The 21,185-nt window shown below is 48.3% G+C and overlaps 14 protein-coding genes across 14 annotated transcripts; 5 read left to right on the forward strand and 9 right to left on the reverse strand.

Moving 5' to 3' along the window:
- Positions 1–8: 8 nt before the first annotated feature.
- Positions 9–2,126, reverse strand: GL50803_009922 (Exonuclease 1; the record flags this gene model as incomplete). Its single annotated transcript, XM_001705512.1, has 1 exon — positions 9–2,126. The coding sequence occupies one exon, from the start codon at positions 2,124–2,126 to the stop codon at positions 9–11; it is 2,118 nt and encodes a 705-aa protein (XP_001705564.1).
- Positions 2,127–2,285: 159 nt separating this feature from the next.
- Positions 2,286–4,103, reverse strand: GL50803_0015081 (uncharacterized protein; the record flags this gene model as incomplete). Its single annotated transcript, XM_001705513.1, has 1 exon — positions 2,286–4,103. The coding sequence occupies one exon, from the start codon at positions 4,101–4,103 to the stop codon at positions 2,286–2,288; it is 1,818 nt and encodes a 605-aa protein (XP_001705565.1).
- On the reverse strand, positions 4,100–4,726 carry GL50803_0015080 (uncharacterized protein; the record flags this gene model as incomplete). Its single annotated transcript, XM_001705514.1, has 1 exon — positions 4,100–4,726. The coding sequence occupies one exon, from the start codon at positions 4,724–4,726 to the stop codon at positions 4,100–4,102; it is 627 nt and encodes a 208-aa protein (XP_001705566.1).
- A 21-nt stretch (positions 4,727–4,747) lies between these two features.
- On the forward strand, positions 4,748–5,992 carry GL50803_0016659 (26S proteasome regulatory complex component; the record flags this gene model as incomplete). Its single annotated transcript, XM_001705515.1, has 1 exon — positions 4,748–5,992. The coding sequence occupies one exon, from the start codon at positions 4,748–4,750 to the stop codon at positions 5,990–5,992; it is 1,245 nt and encodes a 414-aa protein (XP_001705567.1).
- A 35-nt stretch (positions 5,993–6,027) lies between these two features.
- GL50803_009916 (uncharacterized protein) lies at positions 6,028–6,669 on the reverse strand (the record flags this gene model as incomplete). Its single annotated transcript, XM_001705516.1, has 1 exon — positions 6,028–6,669. The coding sequence occupies one exon, from the start codon at positions 6,667–6,669 to the stop codon at positions 6,028–6,030; it is 642 nt and encodes a 213-aa protein (XP_001705568.1).
- A 573-nt stretch (positions 6,670–7,242) lies between these two features.
- Positions 7,243–8,448, reverse strand: GL50803_0015078 (putative Misacylated tRNA(Ala) deacylase; the record flags this gene model as incomplete). The annotated part of the gene is made up of 1 exon (XM_001705518.1): positions 7,243–8,448. One exon carries the CDS (start codon positions 8,446–8,448, stop codon positions 7,243–7,245), a length of 1,206 nt encoding a protein of 401 aa, XP_001705570.1.
- Positions 8,449–8,453: 5 nt separating this feature from the next.
- GL50803_009913 (uncharacterized protein) lies at positions 8,454–9,812 on the reverse strand (the record flags this gene model as incomplete). The annotated part of the gene is made up of 1 exon (XM_038046439.1): positions 8,454–9,812. One exon carries the CDS (start codon positions 9,810–9,812, stop codon positions 8,454–8,456), a length of 1,359 nt encoding a protein of 452 aa, XP_037902020.1.
- Positions 9,813–9,850: 38 nt separating this feature from the next.
- GL50803_009912 (putative Ribonuclease) lies at positions 9,851–12,940 on the forward strand (the record flags this gene model as incomplete). The annotated part of the gene is made up of 1 exon (XM_001705519.1): positions 9,851–12,940. The coding sequence occupies one exon, from the start codon at positions 9,851–9,853 to the stop codon at positions 12,938–12,940; it is 3,090 nt and encodes a 1,029-aa protein (XP_001705571.1).
- A 42-nt stretch (positions 12,941–12,982) lies between these two features.
- On the reverse strand, positions 12,983–15,637 carry GL50803_009909 (Pyruvate, phosphate dikinase; the record flags this gene model as incomplete). Its single annotated transcript, XM_001705520.1, has 1 exon — positions 12,983–15,637. One exon carries the CDS (start codon positions 15,635–15,637, stop codon positions 12,983–12,985), a length of 2,655 nt encoding a protein of 884 aa, XP_001705572.1.
- A 39-nt stretch (positions 15,638–15,676) lies between these two features.
- Positions 15,677–16,975, reverse strand: GL50803_0015077 (Indigoidine synthase A like protein; the record flags this gene model as incomplete). Its single annotated transcript, XM_001705522.1, has 1 exon — positions 15,677–16,975. The coding sequence occupies one exon, from the start codon at positions 16,973–16,975 to the stop codon at positions 15,677–15,679; it is 1,299 nt and encodes a 432-aa protein (XP_001705574.1).
- A 25-nt stretch (positions 16,976–17,000) lies between these two features.
- GL50803_0015076 (Annexin) lies at positions 17,001–17,978 on the forward strand (the record flags this gene model as incomplete). The annotated part of the gene is made up of 1 exon (XM_001705523.1): positions 17,001–17,978. The coding sequence occupies one exon, from the start codon at positions 17,001–17,003 to the stop codon at positions 17,976–17,978; it is 978 nt and encodes a 325-aa protein (XP_001705575.1).
- On the reverse strand, positions 17,970–18,569 carry GL50803_0019631 (uncharacterized protein; the record flags this gene model as incomplete). Its single annotated transcript, XM_038045950.1, has 1 exon — positions 17,970–18,569. One exon carries the CDS (start codon positions 18,567–18,569, stop codon positions 17,970–17,972), a length of 600 nt encoding a protein of 199 aa, XP_037902021.1.
- Positions 18,570–18,670: 101 nt separating this feature from the next.
- On the forward strand, positions 18,671–20,299 carry GL50803_0016658 (Nucleolar protein, Nop52; the record flags this gene model as incomplete). The annotated part of the gene is made up of 1 exon (XM_001705524.1): positions 18,671–20,299. One exon carries the CDS (start codon positions 18,671–18,673, stop codon positions 20,297–20,299), a length of 1,629 nt encoding a protein of 542 aa, XP_001705576.1.
- A 15-nt stretch (positions 20,300–20,314) lies between these two features.
- Positions 20,315–21,184, forward strand: GL50803_009900 (uncharacterized protein; the record flags this gene model as incomplete). Its single annotated transcript, XM_038046438.1, has 1 exon — positions 20,315–21,184. One exon carries the CDS (start codon positions 20,315–20,317, stop codon positions 21,182–21,184), a length of 870 nt encoding a protein of 289 aa, XP_037902022.1.
- Position 21,185: the final 1 nt, after the last annotated feature.

Genomic DNA, 21,185 nt, shown 5'->3' on the forward strand with positions numbered 1-21,185 from the left:
TTGAACTCTCATTCGTCAAAAACATGTAGGTCAGCAGAGAAGAATCCGCCCTGCTTGTGTAAACGAGGGCCACATGAGCTATTATCATCGGATTGAAGTGGGGGAGGGAGGCCGTTCTCACAAGGTTTAACGGACTCCGGATTGGTCGATCCAGACGATTCCAGAATAAGGCCGTTGACATCATTGTGAAAAGACCCAGGGCATGAGTACGCTAGAGGGGACGATAGAATCTCGGTTGAGGCTTTGGATGAAATAGTAGGGCAGTTTCTGGTCTCTCGTTCTGACGTTTCTAGTAAAGAAAATATATTGTCTGGTTTCCGGCCCGAGCTAGGATCTTTTTTCGGTGATACTGAACATGCCGTGAATAACTCGTTGCTAAGAGCACTATGATTATGTAGCTGAGTAGTTTGGAAGCACTCATCAACAACCGCTGCAAGCTTATCCCTTGCAGTGTGAGATACTACAGTGTTGTGTGTAATTGTTTCAGATGTAAATGCGTCATACTTAAAAGCGGTGATCATTTTCGCATGAGGATCATGCGTTGCTTGCTGGTCAGATGAAGGATTTGAAAAGGCCTTTCGGAAGGATAATATATTTATGGGATCCGTATATAAATTAGATGAACTTTGGACAGATCCATTGAGTAGCTGTAGTCCGTCAGCAGAGGCTAGAGAAACAGTGGTGCTACACGGGAAAGACATGTCTGACACTGGCTTTCTCAGCGCCGATCGTGCAGCAGCATAGTGCAACCGCTGAAGAGATCGAAAGCACCTGTCTATATACCCTTCGTCAAAGTAGTCAAGCTGATGTCTATACAGTACAGTGCAGAGGTCTGCTGCATTACTTGGGGATGTGCTATCGTCTGTGGACCGCTTCCTCAGGTCGTTTTGGGCCTCTTTTAGTGTTTGGTATTGTAGTGCAAGGGGAACTGGAAGATTAGAGCGATCAGAGCGTGGCTTGCGCGACGTGGATGGCGGACATTCTGGAGAGCTATTATCTATTGATCTTGTAAAGGGCAACGGATGAAGGATGCCGGTACACGCTAGACACGCTTCAAAGGGGGTAAACGGCGCGCCGTAACACCATTGATTGAGAAACTTGATGAGTTGCCCATCTTCCTCATTGAAAGGGTGAAACGGAACCACCTCGAAGGAGAGAGGATCGAAGACATGATGGTACCTAAATGTCAAGTACGCTTGTAGAATTAAGTGAACGTACTCATCAAAGGACTCCACATCTCCTGGAAGCTTTTTGTGGTGGCCATAGCGCAAGATCTGCGCCGCTGACACTATCCCATCCGTTTTTCCCACAGTATTCACGCTCGTTATCAAGCCTACTCCCACCAGACTTGGGGTATAATCACATCCACTGAGAATACAGGCCTGCTGAAAGCGTAGATGCCTGGCGAGAACAGTGCCAGTAGCAATTCTATTTGGCTCCGTGTTGTCGACCAAAGCAGCAACCCGTGAAGAGACCTTAGGTGTATTAAGGGATTCAAAGCCGTTTAGATAAAGATCGTCTATGGTAGACAGGAAACCTGTACCTGTGCGCCAGTTGTACTTGTACAATGCCTTCCTAGGACCATAAAGCAAAATGTCTGAGTCGTTAGTGACAATGACGTCCCCCATGCCAAGTTTCTGCAAGTAGGCCACTTGAGCGTCTGCCTCATAAGGAGCGATCAGCACTGCAAAGTTGTCGTGCTTCTCGAGCCGTTTGAAGACACCATTGGCGATTCGTGACACCTGCAGATTACTAAATGAAATTGCTTTTTTGAGGGCGTTTTCAGCCTCTTCTGAGTCACCTGCTGAGGAATAGGCCTCTGCAAGTGCAAGACTCGCGTCTCTGGCCTGCTTTCTCCGAGAGTTAGTGAAGGTCTTACTGGGGAGGGAACCTCCATCAAACACAAGGGTAACGAACGTTGCAGATGGCAAGATGGATCCTACAAGCTGAACCATCACATCTATAACTCCGCTAATGTTATTTTTCAGAACTAACGCCTTTGGGTCTAATATTGCTGCCGCATGTAGAAAGCAGTGTCCGTCGATAACGAAGGAACTTCCGCGTAGCTGCGTGATTTTAATCCATTGTGCTCTCCGTATAGCGGTTAAGAGACCAGATATCCCCATCTATTAATGGACGATGTGCAGAACGTTTTTTAATTGGATTAGCAAATGTAAAAGAAGTGTCTAGAGTCTAGGGCACGTATGACGCACTCGACGACTACACATGAACCACTCCCATCCACGCCCTGAGAAGTGGTACTGCAAAGTCGATAATAGCAAAGGCTAGATGATCTGACTTTCCTTGGCCTTTCGTTTCTTTTCGGCCCTCTGTTGCTTACGCTTTTCACGCCGCTGTTGCTGCAGCTTTAGTTCCTCATCAGCAGGCATGGGGTTCTTTCTGAACCGTGAAAAAAGAACTGAAGCGCTTGTGGCCCCGGCGATGAGAGCAAACCCAACAAAGCATCCAGTGGCGACGTTAATCCCTGTACGATCGGCCTTATAATAGTTGCTTGCTACAAGCTCTGAGTCAGCCAGGAACCCGATGGCGATGAGTCGGTTTGCCTTGATCAGATTCCGCACGGTGGCCAGGTCGGCGAGACACGAGGACCCCTGGGTCTTCCGCACCCAGTTATCGCATGTCATGATCTGCGGCTCGCTGAGGTTGAGGTGTGTTAATTTGCGTGAAAACGTTGCTATTTCCGTCAAGCTCCGCTGTTCAACGTTTGAGTACTCGTTTCGATACAGGATAACCTTCATTGGGATCTTCTGCCCGGCTGGAATGGAGCTGATTTGAGCCTCTACCTCCTCACAGTTTCCTTGTGTAGTCAGCTCAAACTCTAGCCTGATATTGTCGGTTCCTATGTAGAAGCTAATTGCGCTCCAGCACATGATAACATACTTGGTCACAGGGACTGTCATTGCGTTGAGGAGCTCGTTAAACTGGTTGTACATCCGTATACTGAGAGTCGACGTGAGGGTATCTGTTAGTGGGATGAGTTGATTGATAGTATCAATGCAAGATTGGTTGCTGCAGATGAACCACGTTAGGTAGGACGGAAGAAAATCAAAGTCGTCTAGCTCATGACCACGTGAAAATAAATCATCTCCTTCTGCTGATTTGATATTGAGAAGAGTGTACCCTACGCTGTACCCAGAGGGGTGCTTGCAGAGGGGGTTATTGGTATCTACCGTAAGCGTGACGGAAAGACGGTCATTGTAAATAGAAAGAATTGCATCTAAGAAGCAGTCCCTGTATTGAGCTGCCGTCATGTAAGAAGAAGTTAGAGATAGAGAAATAGGAATAACAACGCTGCTAGTATCCTCTATGGACTCCATGGACAAGGTGAATGTGTTCTGCATTTCGGTAGTAGTCAAGAGGGAGACGACAAAGGCTTGACACTTGGCTCGATCTGCTTCAGTTGTGATAGAGCTGCAGTTATAGCAGTAGCTATGCACTTTCGTGTGGCTGTAGGGGATCGTGAAGCCAGTATCATCGATAGGAGGATTGACCTTGGGCGGTACCTGCAGGCTCGTTGCTGTACCATTAACCACGATCTTCAACGTAGCTGTTGCGGCACGGGTAGCCGCCTTTGGAAACAAACAGAAGTTTGGGACCACATAGAGGCAGACAGAGTAGTCCTTTTCCATCTCGTTGTAGGAGTGTGTGAACTGATAGCTGTTCCAGCAATTTAAATAGTCCAGGTTGACCGTTCTAATGACTGTTATGGGCTCTGAGATGATTAGAGCGGTGTCCAGCTGACTTGATCGCAGCTCAAGGGTCGCTGACCGTGTCTGGTCGGACAAAACAGAGGTACAGTTGCTGTTCTTAATTGTGAAGGCAGAACAATTAAAAGTTATACTCTGGTAGGAGAACGGGTTGTACTCTCTGGTAAGGCGGAAACTGCCGCCAGGAGTGATTACCCCTAAAGTTACCTCTCCAACCAATGATTTGCAGCTTTCATCTCCTCCGGCACTGGGAGGCCATGTTTCAATTTGTATTTCACGATTCTGGAGCAGGAACGTCAGCGTTGCATTAGGCTTGATGCAGGAGAGCCCGTGATACCCCCTCAGCAATAGCGATAATAAGACTAAACAGATCATTTATTCTCGCTGTCATTTTTTTGAGAGAACAGATTGCTTCGATGCACTTTGTAGAAGGCGCTCTGTGTGAGATTCTTACCTCTATTGACGCCACTTTGTCGATGGTCCTGCTCTGCAGATATCTCCCTATTGTTATCAACGAGCCCACGCTGGTACGCATCGATGAGGATGTTGTTCTGTACCGGATCATTTCGGAGTACATTATCCATTCGTGGTCCCTGCCGAAGAACGTAGTATTCGTCCGTATCTGGATTTTCTCTCCCTAGCTCTATCCTATGCTGATAGAGAAACGTATTAAGCTCGGCTAGCTTTTCACTACTTTTCCTTTCCGCCTCTCGGCACAGGGCGTCAAAGTCAGAGGTTTTCATCAGCTTGGCTATGGAGACGAACGCCTTGAGCTTCTCAGTATATTGCGGAGAAAACTCTCTAGTGTGGCTCCTTCGCTCCTTAGAGCCGTCCACATAAATGTCTTCGAGTGAGAGAACGTCTGAGACAATGGAGAGAAACTCCAGATAGAGCTCCTCCTTGTTGCCAAAATTATGCAGTGACACTATGTCTGGCATTGGGTCTTTGAATCCAGCGTGCCTACATATTCGGTGCAGAATGCATTCGCTGGGTGGCATGTGTTTCCTTGATCTAAAAAAATGGCCACCTCAGCCGTGACTACAACGGCTTGTCCTGGCGAAGACTTGCTCACCGAGCTGACTAGTGGGGTTCTGCTGGACGTAGATGTGGGCCACAAGTGGTCTGAGCTATCTACATCTATAGCGCCCGAACTTGTAGAGAAGGCTTTGCCTGTTCTGCTGGCCACGACTCCTTCTCCGGCCCTGCCAGTAGTTCGGATAGCTTCTTTGGCACAGGAGATAATTGCACATTATCTAGCAGAGACAGTAGATTATTCTACAACCGTCCACCTCCAGGAGCAGCTAGAAAAGTGGGGCAGGCAGCATAATCTTGAGTTTGTTTCTACCAGGGCCGTACAGGACCAGGTAGACGGCCTTCTACGCATGGAAAACATGCACACTTGGGTAAAAGCGGCCTCGATGATTGATAGTTTGATAACAGAGGCTCGGGGCCGAGACCCTTCGGCCGCTCTAATTAGGACACACCTCCTGGCTGCAGAGACGTTCACACGAATAAAGCATTATAGCAAGGCCCGATCTTACATGATGTCTGCACGCGCCATGAACATCAAACTCTCCCCAGAGATGCACGCTCGCATGGACGCAGTCTCTGGATGCGTTTGCATATGTAGCGATGACTACGCGGGTGCTGCAGGTTACTATCAAGAGGCATCCAACTTAGGGTATCCCTGTGTTTCGCAGCTCCTTCTGGTCAAGACACTCCAGAGACGTTTCTTCGAGGTAGACGCAGTTCTGCAGAATAGACGGAAGTACGCGACCCCAGAGAAGATCGCCCGTTTCCCTCAGTGGATGGTAGACGCAGACAATGCAATCTTACCCAAGATTCGGAAGCTGGGGATACTCCTTGATGGGAAGCTTAACAAGCTCCTCCTCGAGCAGCTTAACACGCTAGTGGACGAGGTGCTTGCGGTGAAAAATGCAGCGTTTGAGGTCTACACTGTTATTCAAATTATCAGAAGGTCTGAAACACTGAATTTTATTCTGAAGATGCTGCGGCCGTACAAGCGTGTCGAATTGTCACACGTTTCAGGGTTCATTAATATGAGTGAAGAGGAAGCAAAGGAATACCTATCCCAGCTCATCATCAACGGCGATCTGCCCTTTGTAATCGAAGAGGGCGCGGGCACTCTAATACGGATTGAAAGAGAACGGACCTCAAACACGGAATTTATTGAAGAAGCCACCAAGGCTGTCGACCTCGCAAGTGCGTTACTCACTTCGTGCATCTCCAAGTCTAACATCTAGTTGTCCTACGCAGAGGGATGCCGAGGGTAGTAAATTCATATGATGGTACCGTTGAGCTTACTTGAGCCTGGCTCCCCTTCATTGTCAATAAAGTCTATATTTGTGCCTTGGAGGCTCATTTTCTTGACGAATGCATCTATCTTCCCCTGGCCTATGACAACTATATTATCGTCTGCATCAAAAAGGAACACCGTGTAAATTGTGCTTATCTTCTCATTTTCACATGCAAGTGTCCATACTAGAAAGTAGTCGCCTGCTTCGGTTTGGTACAGCCAGAAGTTCTGAAATCGTAGATCCTCCAGGTCATAGGGACTCTCCACATACTCTGTGAGATCAAAGACTCGTCGATCGCTATAGGCAAAGAGCCGCTCACGGCTTCCTACAATGGCACAATCCCGAGGAAACCGTGCATAGTCTGAGCTGCGGTAAACAGCGACCCAGGGCTGGTCATATGGATCCAGCTCGGCGAGCATCTGTCGGAGGTCTGCCGTTAAGTCATCAGAAATTACATCCGCAATCTGTTTAAAGTCATCCCAGGACTCAGACGAGGCTGGGGAGTGGCGACCAGACCCTGTCTTTTCGGCGCCTTCTGTGGCAGTCCTACGCTGCATGATGAGGTGGCATGCCAAGTCATCCAGCTGGAAGACGTCATAGTTAGGTGTGAAGTCAAATGGCATAGGTAAATTTTAAACTGTCTTAACACCTTTAATTGTATGAAGCATCAACAAAGCTATTTGCTGGAAATAGATTACTAGATGCTGTTGTAGCTGCGTTTGGTGCTATTTCAAGATAGATGATTGCTGCCATGAAACATGTGGTGGAGCTGGCCGACTAAATGGACAGAGTTAGGGTAAGATTAGATAAGCAAGCCTTCTGTAGAACATCCTATTAGTTCTGTAGCTCACAACAGTAACGTTTGTGCAGAGGTTATCACATGCCTTTAGTGTTAAGGAGCACACTGTTTTCTGAAGTTACTCTTAACTCGCTACCTCGTGATCTCATTATTCATGTCGTTACTGTTACTTTAAACTAGCTTTGAACATAGCCAGCAGCTCTACACACGTTCATAACACGTTACAGAATCTGAATGTATTAATTTACAATCCGATCACTTGATGTATGCGTAGTGCCTTAATCATCTAGGTGTGAAGATACCGGGTTTAGTGCGAAGCAACAATGATTCTGGTCAATATTTTTTATCAATATACACCAATCTGAATTGTGACGTTAGTAGATAGAATCTCCAAATACTAGGATTTACTAACTAAAGCAATCTGCAATGATGAACTGACCAAGGATGCTAGCTCAGAGTCTTTGAGTACGCGCACGTAACGGACGCTGTAACGGCCCCTAGCTCCTCCCACGAAAGCACTGGGATCTGTTATCAGCCCCTGTATATGAGATGCAAGGGTGCTGGCCACCACATCATCAGGCGAGTTAACGTATACGCACGAGCATGTGCCAGTCTTATAAATCACAACTATAGATAAGACCGTATGTGCAGGCCCGATCTTCGTTACGTCTGATTGAGTCAAGACGCCTAGATCGTGGGTATTAAAAACGGAGAACTCCGTACCCATGCAAAGGCACGTCCCTACTGGTGTTATTAGCGGTATAATTGCCTTAACAAGGGACTTCTCTTGCGTTTTCAGGACTTTGCCTTCCGCTAAGAGCGCTTCTACACTTTTAGCCACAGCATCGTGTCCAGTTGTGAGACTCGCGCATATGATCGATAATGTCTTCAGCCGATTATTTATAAGTGAAACGGCTCGGTCACCAACAGCAAACTGCACTTTAACTCCTCCTCTGCTAGACTCGCATCCAAAAACCTTGACTAGACCACACTCACCCGTATTGCCAGCATGTGTTCCACAACAAAGACATGTATCGACGCCCTCTATATCCACAACCCGCAGTGGAAAGTTGAGAGATTTGAGCTTGGGCCTCGATAGTTCCGAATACTTTCCAAGTTCCTCTTCCGAATGTATCAAGATGCTCTTCACTGGTATGCACTGTCTAATGATATCATTTGCTCGACTTTCTATTTCAAGAAGCTTGTCCATGTCGAGCTTGACACTTAACTCCAGTGTAGAAAGGTCTGGACCCATCGTGTATGAAGACGTGGTTGCCTGGAAGCATTGCTCTGCAACACCGCTAAGGATATGCTGCCCAGTATGGGATATACTATTTTGTCTACGATACACTTCATTGACGCTGCAATCCAGTTCTATATCACTCGGAGGAGCCGTGGCCATAAGGTGAAGAGGTCGATGTTCTTCGTCACAACTAGTTGTGATGACAGGAAGGCCTCCAATGGACCCCACGTCTCCAAGTTGGCCCCCAGACTGGGGGAAGAAATACGAATGTGACAGGCGCACATAGACATTGTCATTCTTTGCAGGAAGGACGGCTACTAGTTTGGCAGTGAAGCTCAGGGTAGGACTCAGGTAATCCATATAATTCACTTCTTTTTGGAGTATCTCAAAGCACGGCGTTTCGGATCATCCCACTCTTGAATCCAGCTATCACGTGTATCAATGAACTCTTGGAGCGTAGCAATTCCGTCCGTTATTGTGGGGGCGACGATGGGATAATATAGTGCCTCAAAGTTTATCTCAACCCGTTCTGCCTTCGCCTGCTCAATCGCCTGCTCATCCATGGATGTATCTCGCTGAAGATCGCCTTCGTTCTTACCCATTCTGATCAAATTAACAGTCCCTTTGCCTTCTGCTAGAACCCTGTCGTGCTCAGCGCGGATAAGGGCTGACTTAGAGGAACAGCCCAGTTCTATTATGACCAGTTTCCGCCGGCATCCCCCACGAGGTTTGGGGGGCTTCTTATTGGCAGGTAGGTACGTGTAGTGATGTCGCAGAATGATGTCCATGGCCTCACCATCTAGCTCAGGCCAAATATCCTTACATACTGTTGTATACCATGTCTTTATAGGCGTCGGAAGCTGGCTACCTTTTGGGTTTGCCGGTTTAAGTTGTGGTCGAGCAAGACAGCCACACTGGAGACAACGAGGGTGTGCGCTGGTGGGCTTTTGTATCCTCTCTATAGATGTGTTGGTAGTTCCAGAGCCTCCATATTTCCGTTTGAAGCTCGTGATAGTGTGTAGGCTCTGAGGTGCAGGGTCCGATAGATCGCGCCCCTGCCTGATGATTTGGTCTTCGACAAGTAGATTGTCATTGACAGGAAATCGGAACTCTTTGTAAAAGCTCCAAGGGGTCTTTTGGCACGGGCGAGCGCAAACCCAATTAGTCAGACTTCCATCTAACTCAGTAAAGTTGCTTTTGAAGGTGGGTTCATAGGCTTCTATGGCCTTCAGCCCATGCCCATCGACACACGTTGTTATTATCTGGTACTTAGCCGGAGGCTTCTTTGCCGACTTAGTATCTCCAACGGGTATGGGTTGTTTGCCCAAAACGCTATATGCCCAGCCGAGAACTGTAGGGTAGAAGCTTCCAGGATCTATATCCATTATGGAGTTATACTGCGTGCCCCAAAATCCGTAGAACAGATTAGGATTGGTAAGCATAAGATTTGCCCCTGGTTTGCCAGAAGCAATGGCTGCTTCGGATACAGTTTCCTCCATGAAGGGACGCGTAGTCACAAAAGCATCGATGGTCAGATTTTGAGCTCTACAAGCAGGATGAGTCAAGAGAGAAGAAATCGACGGTATTCCTGTTTCTGCTGAAAGCTGGGCGTCCAGATAGATTGCAATATAATCAGCATCGTATAGTGCAGAGGCGGCAAATTTGTTAAAGTACTCATTCCTAAGGGCGGGGTCTTCTGGAATGTCTGTCTTCTTCCGGGCCATTTTAATTTCAATCGCCGATTGGTTTTAAATATAGTTCAATGAGCTTCTTAGAGAAGACCTACAAGCAGGGAATCTCTCGCTCACGAGAATACACCTCGGGGCTATCGCATGCAACTCCACCAGATTCATCTAATACGTCAGATTCTGAGCTCCGGGACTACTCCGAATCATCCGGGTTTACAAAGTATTGGAGCCTTGAAGACGTCAATGGAGCGCTAAAAGAGCATCCAGCCCTGTTCATCAAAGGAAAACTAATAATCCCCAAGAAGTATGGACACGGCACTGTCTATAGCACCTACCACAATGCAAACATCCACCTCTCGTCCAAAGTGGCCCTGAATCGCTCCATTCACGACGATGAAGTCCTAGTATTTATCCTAGAGAACCAGATGAGCACATCTAAAACTATATGTGACTGGAAGCTAGATAACACCCCCACTGACCAAGAACTGGTAATGGTGACCCAACGGTATGAGGGTGTTGTTGTCTATAATTACACTGCTGTCAAAAATAGGTATCTTTGTTTGCAGTGTAAGCTGCTCCCCAATAGCGGGAATAAAACGACTAAGTTGCTCCATCCTTTGGATCAGCGATACCCAGCAATAAGTGTGTCCTTAAAGGATAGCTATCAATCCCATGATATGGTATTCACCGTAGAAGCAACACAATGGCGTTTTTCTGACTCTCATCCACAGGGGCACATCCTACCCAACAACCGCAACGGATCAATAAACATACTTAGTCCATGCTTATGTACCACTCCCTTAGATAAGTTGTGCAACCATGTCCTGAGTTCCCAGCAACTCCCTTACACCTTTCCCGATCATCATAGCTCGGATCCCTACAAGCCCGTTTACGATTCTGCACTCGCCCAACTAAGCCAACTCTGCAACTTGCCGCAAGAAGGAGTCACATCCACGCAGTCTCTCTCCAGCGATTACTTTGCTTCGCTCATTGGGAAGTTTAGGACAGAACACTTCAGGAAGGATCTTGAGAGTCTTGGCCGTCGATCATTTTGTGAAGAGGTAGTCATCACCATAGATCCCGATACTGCCAGAGACTTCGATGACGCTATCCACATTTCGCCGCTTGTTTCCACAGGAGTTGGACCCGCTATTCGCGTCCCGATTTCAGAGTACTGGAGCAACTATGTCAGTCCTGGCACAAAGAACTATACAGTTGTAGGCTATGAGGTTGGAATCCACATCGCGGACGCAACATATTATCTGGACCAATCTCCGTGGCTCGACGAAATGGCTCAGAAAACAATGTCTTCTATTTACTTGTCAGATCGAGTGTGCCCAATGTTGCCACCCCTTTTTTCAAACATCATTTGCTCCTTGAACCCTGCCGTGCCACGCATGGCATTCAGTATCGTTGTCCAGCTTGACGTTGACGGAAGGCTACTTCCTCAAGAAGTGTGGTTTGGTAAGAGTATTATCTTTTCCTATGCTCGTCTGGATTATTCTGCAGCCCAAAGAATCATCAACAAGGACTTTACACCAGATGAGATTTCTAAGACAACAACGTCCATTTTTGGGCTTTGGCCGTGTATTGAAGGGTTCGCTCCGGTCGTCGCTCTAAGTGTTGACCTCAGTAACAAACTCTCCCTGGCTCTGCGAAAGCTCCGTAAGTCCTATGGGGCACTGCTCATCTCGATGCCTGAGGAGCGCTACGCTATAGATCCAGATACTCTCATTGTCAGCAGGAAACAGACAGTAGAAGAAGATGAGGCTCACCACCTCATTGAGGAGTTTATGCTGTTGGGGAATTGCCTGGTGGCTCAAAAGTTGATACTCTGTTTTCCGACCTTGCCGATCCTTCGGATACACCCTACCTGTAAGAAGAGCAAAATATTGACCCAGATTTTGAGGCATAGAAAGCTTCCTCAAATAGATACAAAGAGCCTGATGCAGACTAATAAATGGCTGGATACCTTGGGGAAGAAAATACAAGAGGATGGTGAGGAGCATGGGGTACAGTTGGCGAACTACTTCTTCTTGGCGAACTGCCTGCAAAAGGCCATCTACCAGGTAGGATCCACCCATCCCTTTAAATTGCTGACCCACTGGGGGATACACGCTCATCTGTACATGCATTTCACATCTCCGATAAGGCGTTATCCGGACGACATAGCCCATCGTCTGCTTCATCTTGGCTTAGCGCTGGAACGTCAAGTATATGCGGATGATCCTCAATACCACTGCTCGCAAGCTGCAACCTTCAGACCATATAAATTTGTGATTACTGAGCCCTTGGATATTTATAAGGACCTCCTGTTTCAGCCACCAAAGTCCCTTTTAAGATTAGCAAAAACGGCATATCACCCTAACACAAATGCAATGAACGTCCAGTCTGGTCCTGACACAATCAGCATGGAAGCTCTCGAAGAGCAGCTTCTTTCAGAAGGGTTACGAGTCGGTACATCCTTGAAGAGTTTTAGTTTCAAAGCCGTTCTCAAGGATATTGAGCGTCGGTACAATAGCGATAAGAGCTCGATTATTCGTTCTGTAGAGGATGTTGAGTCTGACGTTGAGCAACAAGTAGAGCAATCTGCAAAAAAGTCTCCAGTCCAAGCAATTTTTGATCAGATTGAAGCTGACATCGCAACCATAGGTTACTCCTTTTCGTCCATAAACACCATGGTTGAAAAGATCAATGCAATCGAGCTGAAGATAGGTATGATAGAGACCATGAACCATCGCGCAATGCTTTGTCTTCTAATACAGCAGACACCCGAGTTCAAAAGCAAGGGGGGAATCGATGTCAAAGCATATGTTGTTTCTTCCCAGCTCAACCGTCTGATTACTCTCTATGTTCCTGCGTACGGGTGCCCCTTCTCAATGACTTATCCGCATGAGCTATTAGATAATCTATCTATTCGTCTCAGAGGGTTTGATAAAGCTGTTTCAGTTGAAATGCAAAAGGGCCCTCCTCAAGCTGCTGAAAAGGGACTAGTTGATAGAGTTCCTTGTCAAGACTATGACCTTGGGGCTAATGAGGGCTCATCGACGAGCGTCTACGTTCTTCCGCTCATGATACCTATTAGTGCTCGCATAGTCCCCGTCTCAAAAGAATTCTACGAGGGAGTCGACCTCCTGCTCACAGACCCCTCCCTTGCGGAGTAAACATCGACAACCTGAAGCAAAACAGGACATTCACACTGGTATTCACTGGTTAGTGCGAGCCTTGATAGCTGCGATGGCAGCGGCCACACGAGCCACGGGAACTCTGTACGGGGAGCAGGAGACATAGTTCAGGCCAATCTTGTGCAGGAACAGGATGGACGCGGGATCCGTCTGCTCGCCGCAAATGCCTATCTTCATGTCAGTGCGCGTACTGCGGCCGCCCTCGATAGCCATCTTCATCAGAGCACCCACACCCTGCTGGTCGAGGGTGACAAACGGATCAACCTTGAAGATCCCCCTGTCGATATACTTGGGGATGAACTTTCCAGCATCGTCACGGGAGATACCGAATGTCGTCTGTGTAAGATCGTTGGTTCCAAACGAGAAGTACTGAGCTGTCTGAGCAATCTTGTCAGCCATGACACAGGCGCGCGGCAACTCTATCATGGTCCCCACCTCATAGTCAACAGTCGTGCCGTGCTCCTTGAAAACGCTAGCTGCCACCCTATTAACAAGAGCATGCATGATCTCCATCTCGTTTTCAGAGAAAAGAACAGGGATCATGATCTCTGGTTTAACAGTGACGCCCTCACGCGAGACTATGCACGCGGCCTCAAGAATGGCGCGGACCTGCATCTCTGAGATCTCTGGGTACACAATGCCAAGCCGGACGCCGCGGAACCCAAGCATGGGGTTCACCTCATGAAGATCCTCCACCCTCTCGTGGATGTGGCGGTGCTTCTTGTTCATGTCCTCAGCCAGCTTCTTCTGGAGGTCTCTGGTGTGTGGCAGAAACTCGTGGAGAGGAGGATCCAGCAAACGGATATTAACGCCCTTGCCGTCCATGGCCTTGAAAATGCCTATGAAATCTTCGCGCTGGAATGGCAAGAGCTTGTTCAGGGCTGTTCTTCGCGCGCCCTCGTCATCAGACAAGATCATCTCGCGCATTGCCATGATGCGGTCGGCCGCGAAGAACATGTGCTCTGTCCTGCAAAGCCCGATGCCCTCTGCGCCAAACTTACGGGCCACAGCAGCGTCGTGGGGCGTGTCCGCGTTGGTGCGGATTTTCAGAACACGATACTTGTCAGACCAGTCCATGATCGTCTGGAGGTCGTCAGTAATGCCTGGTTCAATGGTCTGAACGGCGCCATTGTAAATCTCACCAGTCGTTCCATTGATGGAGATGAAGTCGCCCTCCTTGAATTTCCTGTCCCCAATCACCAACGTCTTGGTGGCATAGTTGATCTGGCAGCAATCAGCCCCCGCAACGCAGCACTTGCCCATGCCACGCGCCACAACGGCGGCATGAGATGTCTGGCCACCGCGCGCAGTGAGAATGCCGACTGCGCGGTCCATTCCAAGGATGTCCTCTGGGGATGTCTCAATACGGGTGAGGATAACCTTTTTACCTTGCTCGGCGAGCTCACACGTGCGCATTGGACAGAAGCAAATTACACCGACAGCAGCGCCAGGAGAAGCAGGGATGCCCTTTCCGAGGACGACTGGTTTGACGCTCGGATCAAAGCGCTTGAAGAGGAACTCGTTGATCTTGTTGGCATCGATCCTGAGCAGCGCCTCTTCTTCCGTGAGCATCCCCTCCTTGCACATGTCGATGGCGATGCGGACCATCGCGAATCCCGTACGCTTTCCGGCGCGAGCCTGAAGCATCCAGAGCTTTCCGTTCTCGACAGTGAACTCAAGGTCAACCATGTCGTTGTAATAGCCCTCCAACTTGGCGTAGATCAAGGAAAGCTCATCATAGCACGCCTTCCAGGACGCGTTGATGGTCGGCATCTCCTTGAGGTTGACGGGGGTGCGGATTCCTGCAACAACGTCCTCTCCCTGTGCATTCTGTAGAAATTCGCCGTAGAGATAGCTGAACTTCTCTCCGGTCTTGGGACAGCGTGTGAAGCCAACACCGGTGCCAGAGTCATCGCCTGTGTTTCCAAAGACCATCGACTGAACGTTGACGGCGGTGCCCATGTTGTGGTCGAGCTTGTTGAGAGTTCTGTACGCCTGCGCGCGAGGGTTTGTCCAGCTCCTGAAAACAGCGTTGATGGCTAGCTCCAGCTGCTCATGCGGACACTGTGGGAATGTCTTTCCTGTGGCTGCGACACAGATCTTCCTGTAAGCCTCGCACACCTCCTCAAGTTCATCGGCTGTGAGCTCAGGATCCGTCTTGCGGCCATACCTGGTCTTGACTGCGTCAAGAGCGTGCTCAAACTTGTCGTGGTCAATCCCCAGGCAGACATCGCCGAACATCTGCATGAAGCGGCGGTAGGAGTCGTACGCAAAGCGGGCGTTACCTGTCACTGCAGCAAGACCCTTCACAGACTCATCGTTGAGACCAAGGTTGAGGATCGTGTCCATCATGCCAGGCATGGAGACCGCGGCTCCAGAGCGAACCGAGACGAGAAGAGGGTTTGTGTTGTCCCCGAAAGTCTTCCCCATCTTTTCCTCAAGGAGCTTGAGGTTACTGGCCACCTCCTCCTTCAAACCCTCGGGCCAGGAGGCTGTCTTCTGGTACTCTACGCAGGTCTGGCACGTGATGGTGAACCCAAGAGGAACCGGCATGCCGAGCTTAATCATGGCTGCAAGAGAAATCCCCTTGCCTCCAAGGACCTTCCTGCAGAGCTCCGAATTCGCCGGCTGGTTCTCTGGCGTCTCGCCGAAGAAGTACACCCTCCTAGTGGACATCCAATTATTTATTAGAAATTCAAAAAAAATGGGGATATTTCATTTAAATTGTTTTACACATGCTACCAACGCGACATTGAGAACGACTCCGTATGCGATATACCGACCTGCTGAAAATAGAATGGAGGAGTGTTCTGTTAGAAAGTACATATTGTAGAGGGCAGAGATCCCCGCAAATAGAGGGTTCCTGATGAATGCTGCAAGGGTATCGTAGAGCGGCAGACGCCGGCACTCGAAGGGTTGCTTATCTAGGTCGTCCCGGTCATATGCTGTGTGGGCTACAACATTGAAGAAAGACACGAAGTACCCTCGGATGCCTCGTGAATTGTACGTTGCACACCGTGCTATTGCAGCGGCCGTCCGAATACTCATTCGCATGCTTTCCATGAGCTCTCCTTTAACGACCTTGCTTAGCTTTTCATGTGAATATTGGCTAGCAGATGCTCCTTGCAAGTTTGTGCTTCCGATCTCCATAAGTATCTTATCCACGTCATCCCTCAACGTCCTTCTTTGGTTGTGATCCTCGGTGTCGCAACAGTGTTCACGAACAATGAACAACATTGCCTGGCCTGTCTTCTTTACGGCATACAGCAAGTCTGCAGCTTGCTTTTCTTTGGGGATAATTGGGAACTTGTCGCCGCTGGCTGGATTCTTCTCCGTGTCAAATGCGACATAGGAGCCATCGGAAGAAGTGACTACTACAATTTGTGCCTCATCGAGTCTTTGAAGCACCTCTTCACGCTTTGCAAACGGTGAAATGCCCCTTATAACGCTGCACGTTCCCGAATGCTTTAGAGAAGCCACGTCTCCTGCTATACTCCACGGCTTGCCTGCACTTCCGTACAGCGGGGCATCCCCCAGCAAGAGCCCAGAGATAATTGATATCCCATTGCGGTGCGCGATTGTGGCCAGAAAGCCCAGAGTGGGGATCGCGTCAAGGCCAAGGGTGTGTACCAATCCCCAGTCTCCTTCGAGCGCACGCATGCTATTCTTATACTTCCCTGTATTCTTATCCGCAAATTCCTTGACGAGGTCCTGGGTGGCTCCGATTACTGGGGTTCCCTTTGTAAACAGCGCTATGGCCGGAGTTACTCCCTCAGATAGAGCGAATGCGCGGAGCTCTGCTACTGCATTGTAATTGTCTGGAAAGCTTAGTCCTTGAAGTATTGGTAGAACATCAAAGGCTATCACCGGATGGTGGTGAGCGATAGCTGTAGCAACTTCTCTAGAAAAGATAGAACCTCCATTGATAAAAGAGCGTGGAGTGAGAAACAAATAGGCAAGTGAGGCGTAGAGGAGTGTGGCTGTGCGGAGGAGGCGCAGGATAGTGAATAGCATGGCTTTGCGTTTCGATTAAAAAAGTATGACAAGCATTACTCAACTTTGCAATGATCTGTACGACGCTCTTAACGGCCACGCAATTAAGGATTCTGTAGTAATAAAGCTGTGTTGCTCTGTCCCCCAGCATACCCTTGTGCAGGTTGCTCTCCGCTACCAGGCCATGACTGGCTGTAGTCTTGAACAGATTTTAACTACTGATACGGAAAGTAATTATAGGCGGATTCTTGCTAGATTATGTATGAGACGGCAGCTCTTGATGCTTAATATTATCCACGAGTATATAGTCACAATGAGCGACAAGCGCATAGAACCTGCTGTCGCGATCATGCATTTAGGTTTAGTGTTGTGTACACTCAGTAAGAAACAGCTCTATGAGCTCGTTGTGGCATATAAGCAGCAGTACTTCTCCGACATCACAGAGGATATTTATGAGATTCTACGGAAACTGTCGCCCAACATCCCTGATTCAAATGTGGTCTCCCGTATCTTCATATCTCTGCTCTCGTGCGCCCGGGACGACGACTCATTTGATGACTATGGCGACGTGACCGAGAAAAGATCACAGCTGTTGAATGCCAACGCCTCTGCCTCTGTCGTAGGAGTGTTTGTAGAGCTTCTTTGTGGCCGCTCTGTCGCGTCCATAAAAGCTCTTGAAGGTCAGGGATTCAACGTAAAAGAGCTCCTCACACTCGTCCAGCAAAAAGGGCTTATTACTGGGCTCGCTGCTGACTTATTTCTGATTGTTTTCTATTCATGCATAGATGTACACAAGATGTGGGCGCATATGTGCAACATCGCCATTGAGAGTAAGAATTCTAAATTGTTAGCCGATACCATTCTGATAGGTTACGATCAGTCGACACGGCTTCGAGAGGAGTACGCAGCGCTGAAAGGGACATATGATATTTCTGTGCTCCAAAATGTTATTAACGGTGATAACCCAGATCACGAGCAAATTGTTTTCAATGCACTGATTGAGACTGGAGCCAACTTAAAGTGAATGCTGTTGAAAGTACCTCTGTTCTATGTGGCCCAGAATTGTGTCGAGGCGTGATGACATTAGGCACGGGATTGCGTCAGCCATAGAGCAACAAGCCCGAGCATAGCTGGCAAGGCTTTCAAGCTTCCGCTGTATGGCGTGACGCTGTCTTAACAGGGCAGCATATCCATCCGCTGGATGCAGGAGTGTACTACGTACTTCCTCATCACAGATCTCCAGGAGAGCTGCGATCTCCGCCACAGCTGGAAGTGTGTCTACAGGGATGCTTAGGGAAAGACCTAATTGATTGCTCATATCCTGTCCTAACAGTGATATGAAGCTTGTGTGGCGAAGAAGACTTGCAATGCTTAGCGGACTGGTGCATAGTTCTTGCAATCTCTTGTTTGACAGAAGAGATTCAACTATTTGTGCACGGATTGGGTCTGATGAATTATCCCGGAAGAGTTTTGGCCTACTGACTTTGGATGCTTCTTCTGGAGCCCCAGCGCTCACTTGCGCTAATAAAGAAGCCAACCATTCGATGTTTGACACGCCAGAGTCATCCTTCGAAACTAAAGCTACTTGCTTGACCTTAGTAGAATCAGCAAACATTTTATTCTGCTACCTAAGGACCCAGAGTTCGTATTATCCATTCTGGGAAAGCTAGTAGGCCTGGCATGCATAGACTCATGCCACCAGTTAATTTCAATTAAATGAGCAGCGAAACCATACCGTCCTTAGACATTAACAGGCTCGTCTGGGAGCTAGCTTCCGACAAGAAATCAATACGGCATACCGCCTTTGATACTGTATATGACGGTTTGGCGTTGCAGACCCGACGAGAGCCTTTGGACTATCTTGCAATGATGCGGCTTTGGAAGGGACTGTACTATCTCTTATGGAAGGAAGATAAAGTTGACATGCAGTTCACACTCTGCAAAAGGATATCAGGGCTAATTCATATGCTCCCTGAGCCTTCTCCGAAAGAGGAGAGAGCCTTTATGAAATTTGCAGGGGTGGATAATGAAGGGTCTTTGTATGATGAGGACGAGGACACCGAGGATGATACCGCTGATTACGGCGGCCAGGCCGTTCTGTTTGCTCGTTGCGGTCTAGAAACTTTGTGTCGCGAATGGCCATCTGTTGATTATTTGCGCCAGTCGAAAGTAATGCGTCTTGTCCGTGACTTTGTCTATGCACTAATAGAGCGAATACTGAGCAACTATGATGAAAGTGCCATAGAGGCAAATATGCTCATTCATACCGTCTCTCTGGTCTTGCTTAGTAACTCTCGTATCGTTCAACAAGCATCTCCCAAATCCCTTGTGATTCATTTCTCAGATGTATGGGCAGATGGGATTCGTCGAGGCCTCAAGCAGACCTACGAAAGCCAGCCGTTCACAGAGGAAAAGCTTTCGCACTTATTGAGTCCATGGATCGAGTATGTGGTAAATAGTATCGATAAGGAGGTTTCTGAGTCTATAGGAACAAATATATTCAGCCGTATAACAGATACCAGCTATAACCCTCCAGAGAACTTCGCAGAGTACCTTAGAAATGTGGAAGAGGACGAGGGTTCAGAGAGTGATCAGGATATATCTCTTATTGAATTAGTGCTCTCTCAAGCTAAAGAAGCAGAGCGTGTAGAACAGCAGATGCAAGGTGTATCAACAAAGTGTGAGCTAAATATAAAAAAGATACGGAGACCATGGGAAAAGAGGATGCGTGGGCACGTAGGCAGCTATAGGTACGCAGAAAAAGACCCACACGCACGCCCTGGGCCCACCACAGAAGAGAGCAGTGACAATACAGGAAACAGAGTCGAGTATCGGGGGGCTCGAGCCCTCTCCAACAGCGAGATACTCGAGATGTTTGCCACTGAGCTACAGGAAGCGCAGGCATGGTGGAGAGCTAACAGTGAAGCGATCTTAGAAAGCCTAGCGAATGCAGACCAGGAGCCTGCTCCAAAACGCGTCTTGCGCAAAGAAGAAAAGGCATTTGTGGAGGCGAAGCAATACCTTAACCGCTCTATTTATGCTAAATATAAGACAGAGCTCCATAATGTCCGTGTTTCTCGACGAGGACTTCTTGTTTATGATCCAAAGGTTCACGAGCGCATGCTACGGACAGAAGACTATGCAGTTATCAAACCTGTACTTCTTAATCAGTTAGACCCCGAAGAGCTGGAGAAACTGTTTGGGACAGATAGTGGAATACTAGACGAACTGGGCGCTGTCATTGGTGCTTCACGATTCTATGCACGCGAGGATATGGAGGACACAGATTCCATTGATGCAGATCGTGAATCTAGCAATTCAGAGGAGGATGACTGCCATAAGTGAATTTAAGCTTCAGCTATGATCAACTTTGTCTTTCGGGTCTATAGCGGGCTCCGGTCATTCCTCCAATCTGTTCGGCTGTGCACGTACGTGTTCCTGGACAGCATGGCAAACGTTTTCTACCCATATATGTGGAGTCTCGATACAAGAATTCGATCTCTCGCACACGTGCCAAAGCACATCTTCTTCACAGGAGGGCTAAACAATCACAATGCGAGCAAGCGCGCATCACACGCGCGCCGCCTGAGCGCCATCCTCGCAGCTGCTATTGATGGTGGCGTGAAGCTTTTCACCTTATACTCTTCCCATGAGCTCTGGCACTTTGAGGAAATAAATGCGCTCCTCCTGTCACTAACAAACGAATTGAAGCGTCTAGGGTATACGCCATTCATCTCGTTGGCCGTTAAGACAGTGGATACCCAGCTCTTTAAAAGTGGTGCAGAGAGCACTGAAAGTGACGATGAAAGTGACGGCCTACTGACTCCGCTTAACATTCTGCTGCTAAGCCCAGCAGCAAGGCCTGGCAATTTTTCTCGAGCTGATGCCATCATTCAGTTACTAGACATTCGTAATTCGCATGGCTCGTATATATCGCACCTGGCACAATACGCAGGAAAAGACTTTTCATACAGCAATATGGTAGAGGGCTTTCATGGCCTGGCTATGGATACATCTGGGCACTTTATAGGGTATCCAGACCTGTACCTTTCCTTTTCAAAGTACCAGATACCACAAGTCCACAATTGTATGCCTTGGATGCTGCGGTGTGCAATGATTTTCATGTGTCCGCCGATCAGGCACTACAACGTGCAGTCGTTCTGGCGAGATTTAGTCAGGTACAACAGGGCACGGCAGCGCCGCGCAGACATAACCAAGAACCTAGATTAGC

This window comes from Giardia intestinalis, chromosome 4 (genome assembly GCF_000002435.2).
Source record: "Giardia intestinalis strain WB C6 chromosome 4, whole genome shotgun sequence".
Taxonomy (NCBI): Eukaryota; Fornicata; order Diplomonadida; family Hexamitidae; genus Giardia; species Giardia duodenalis.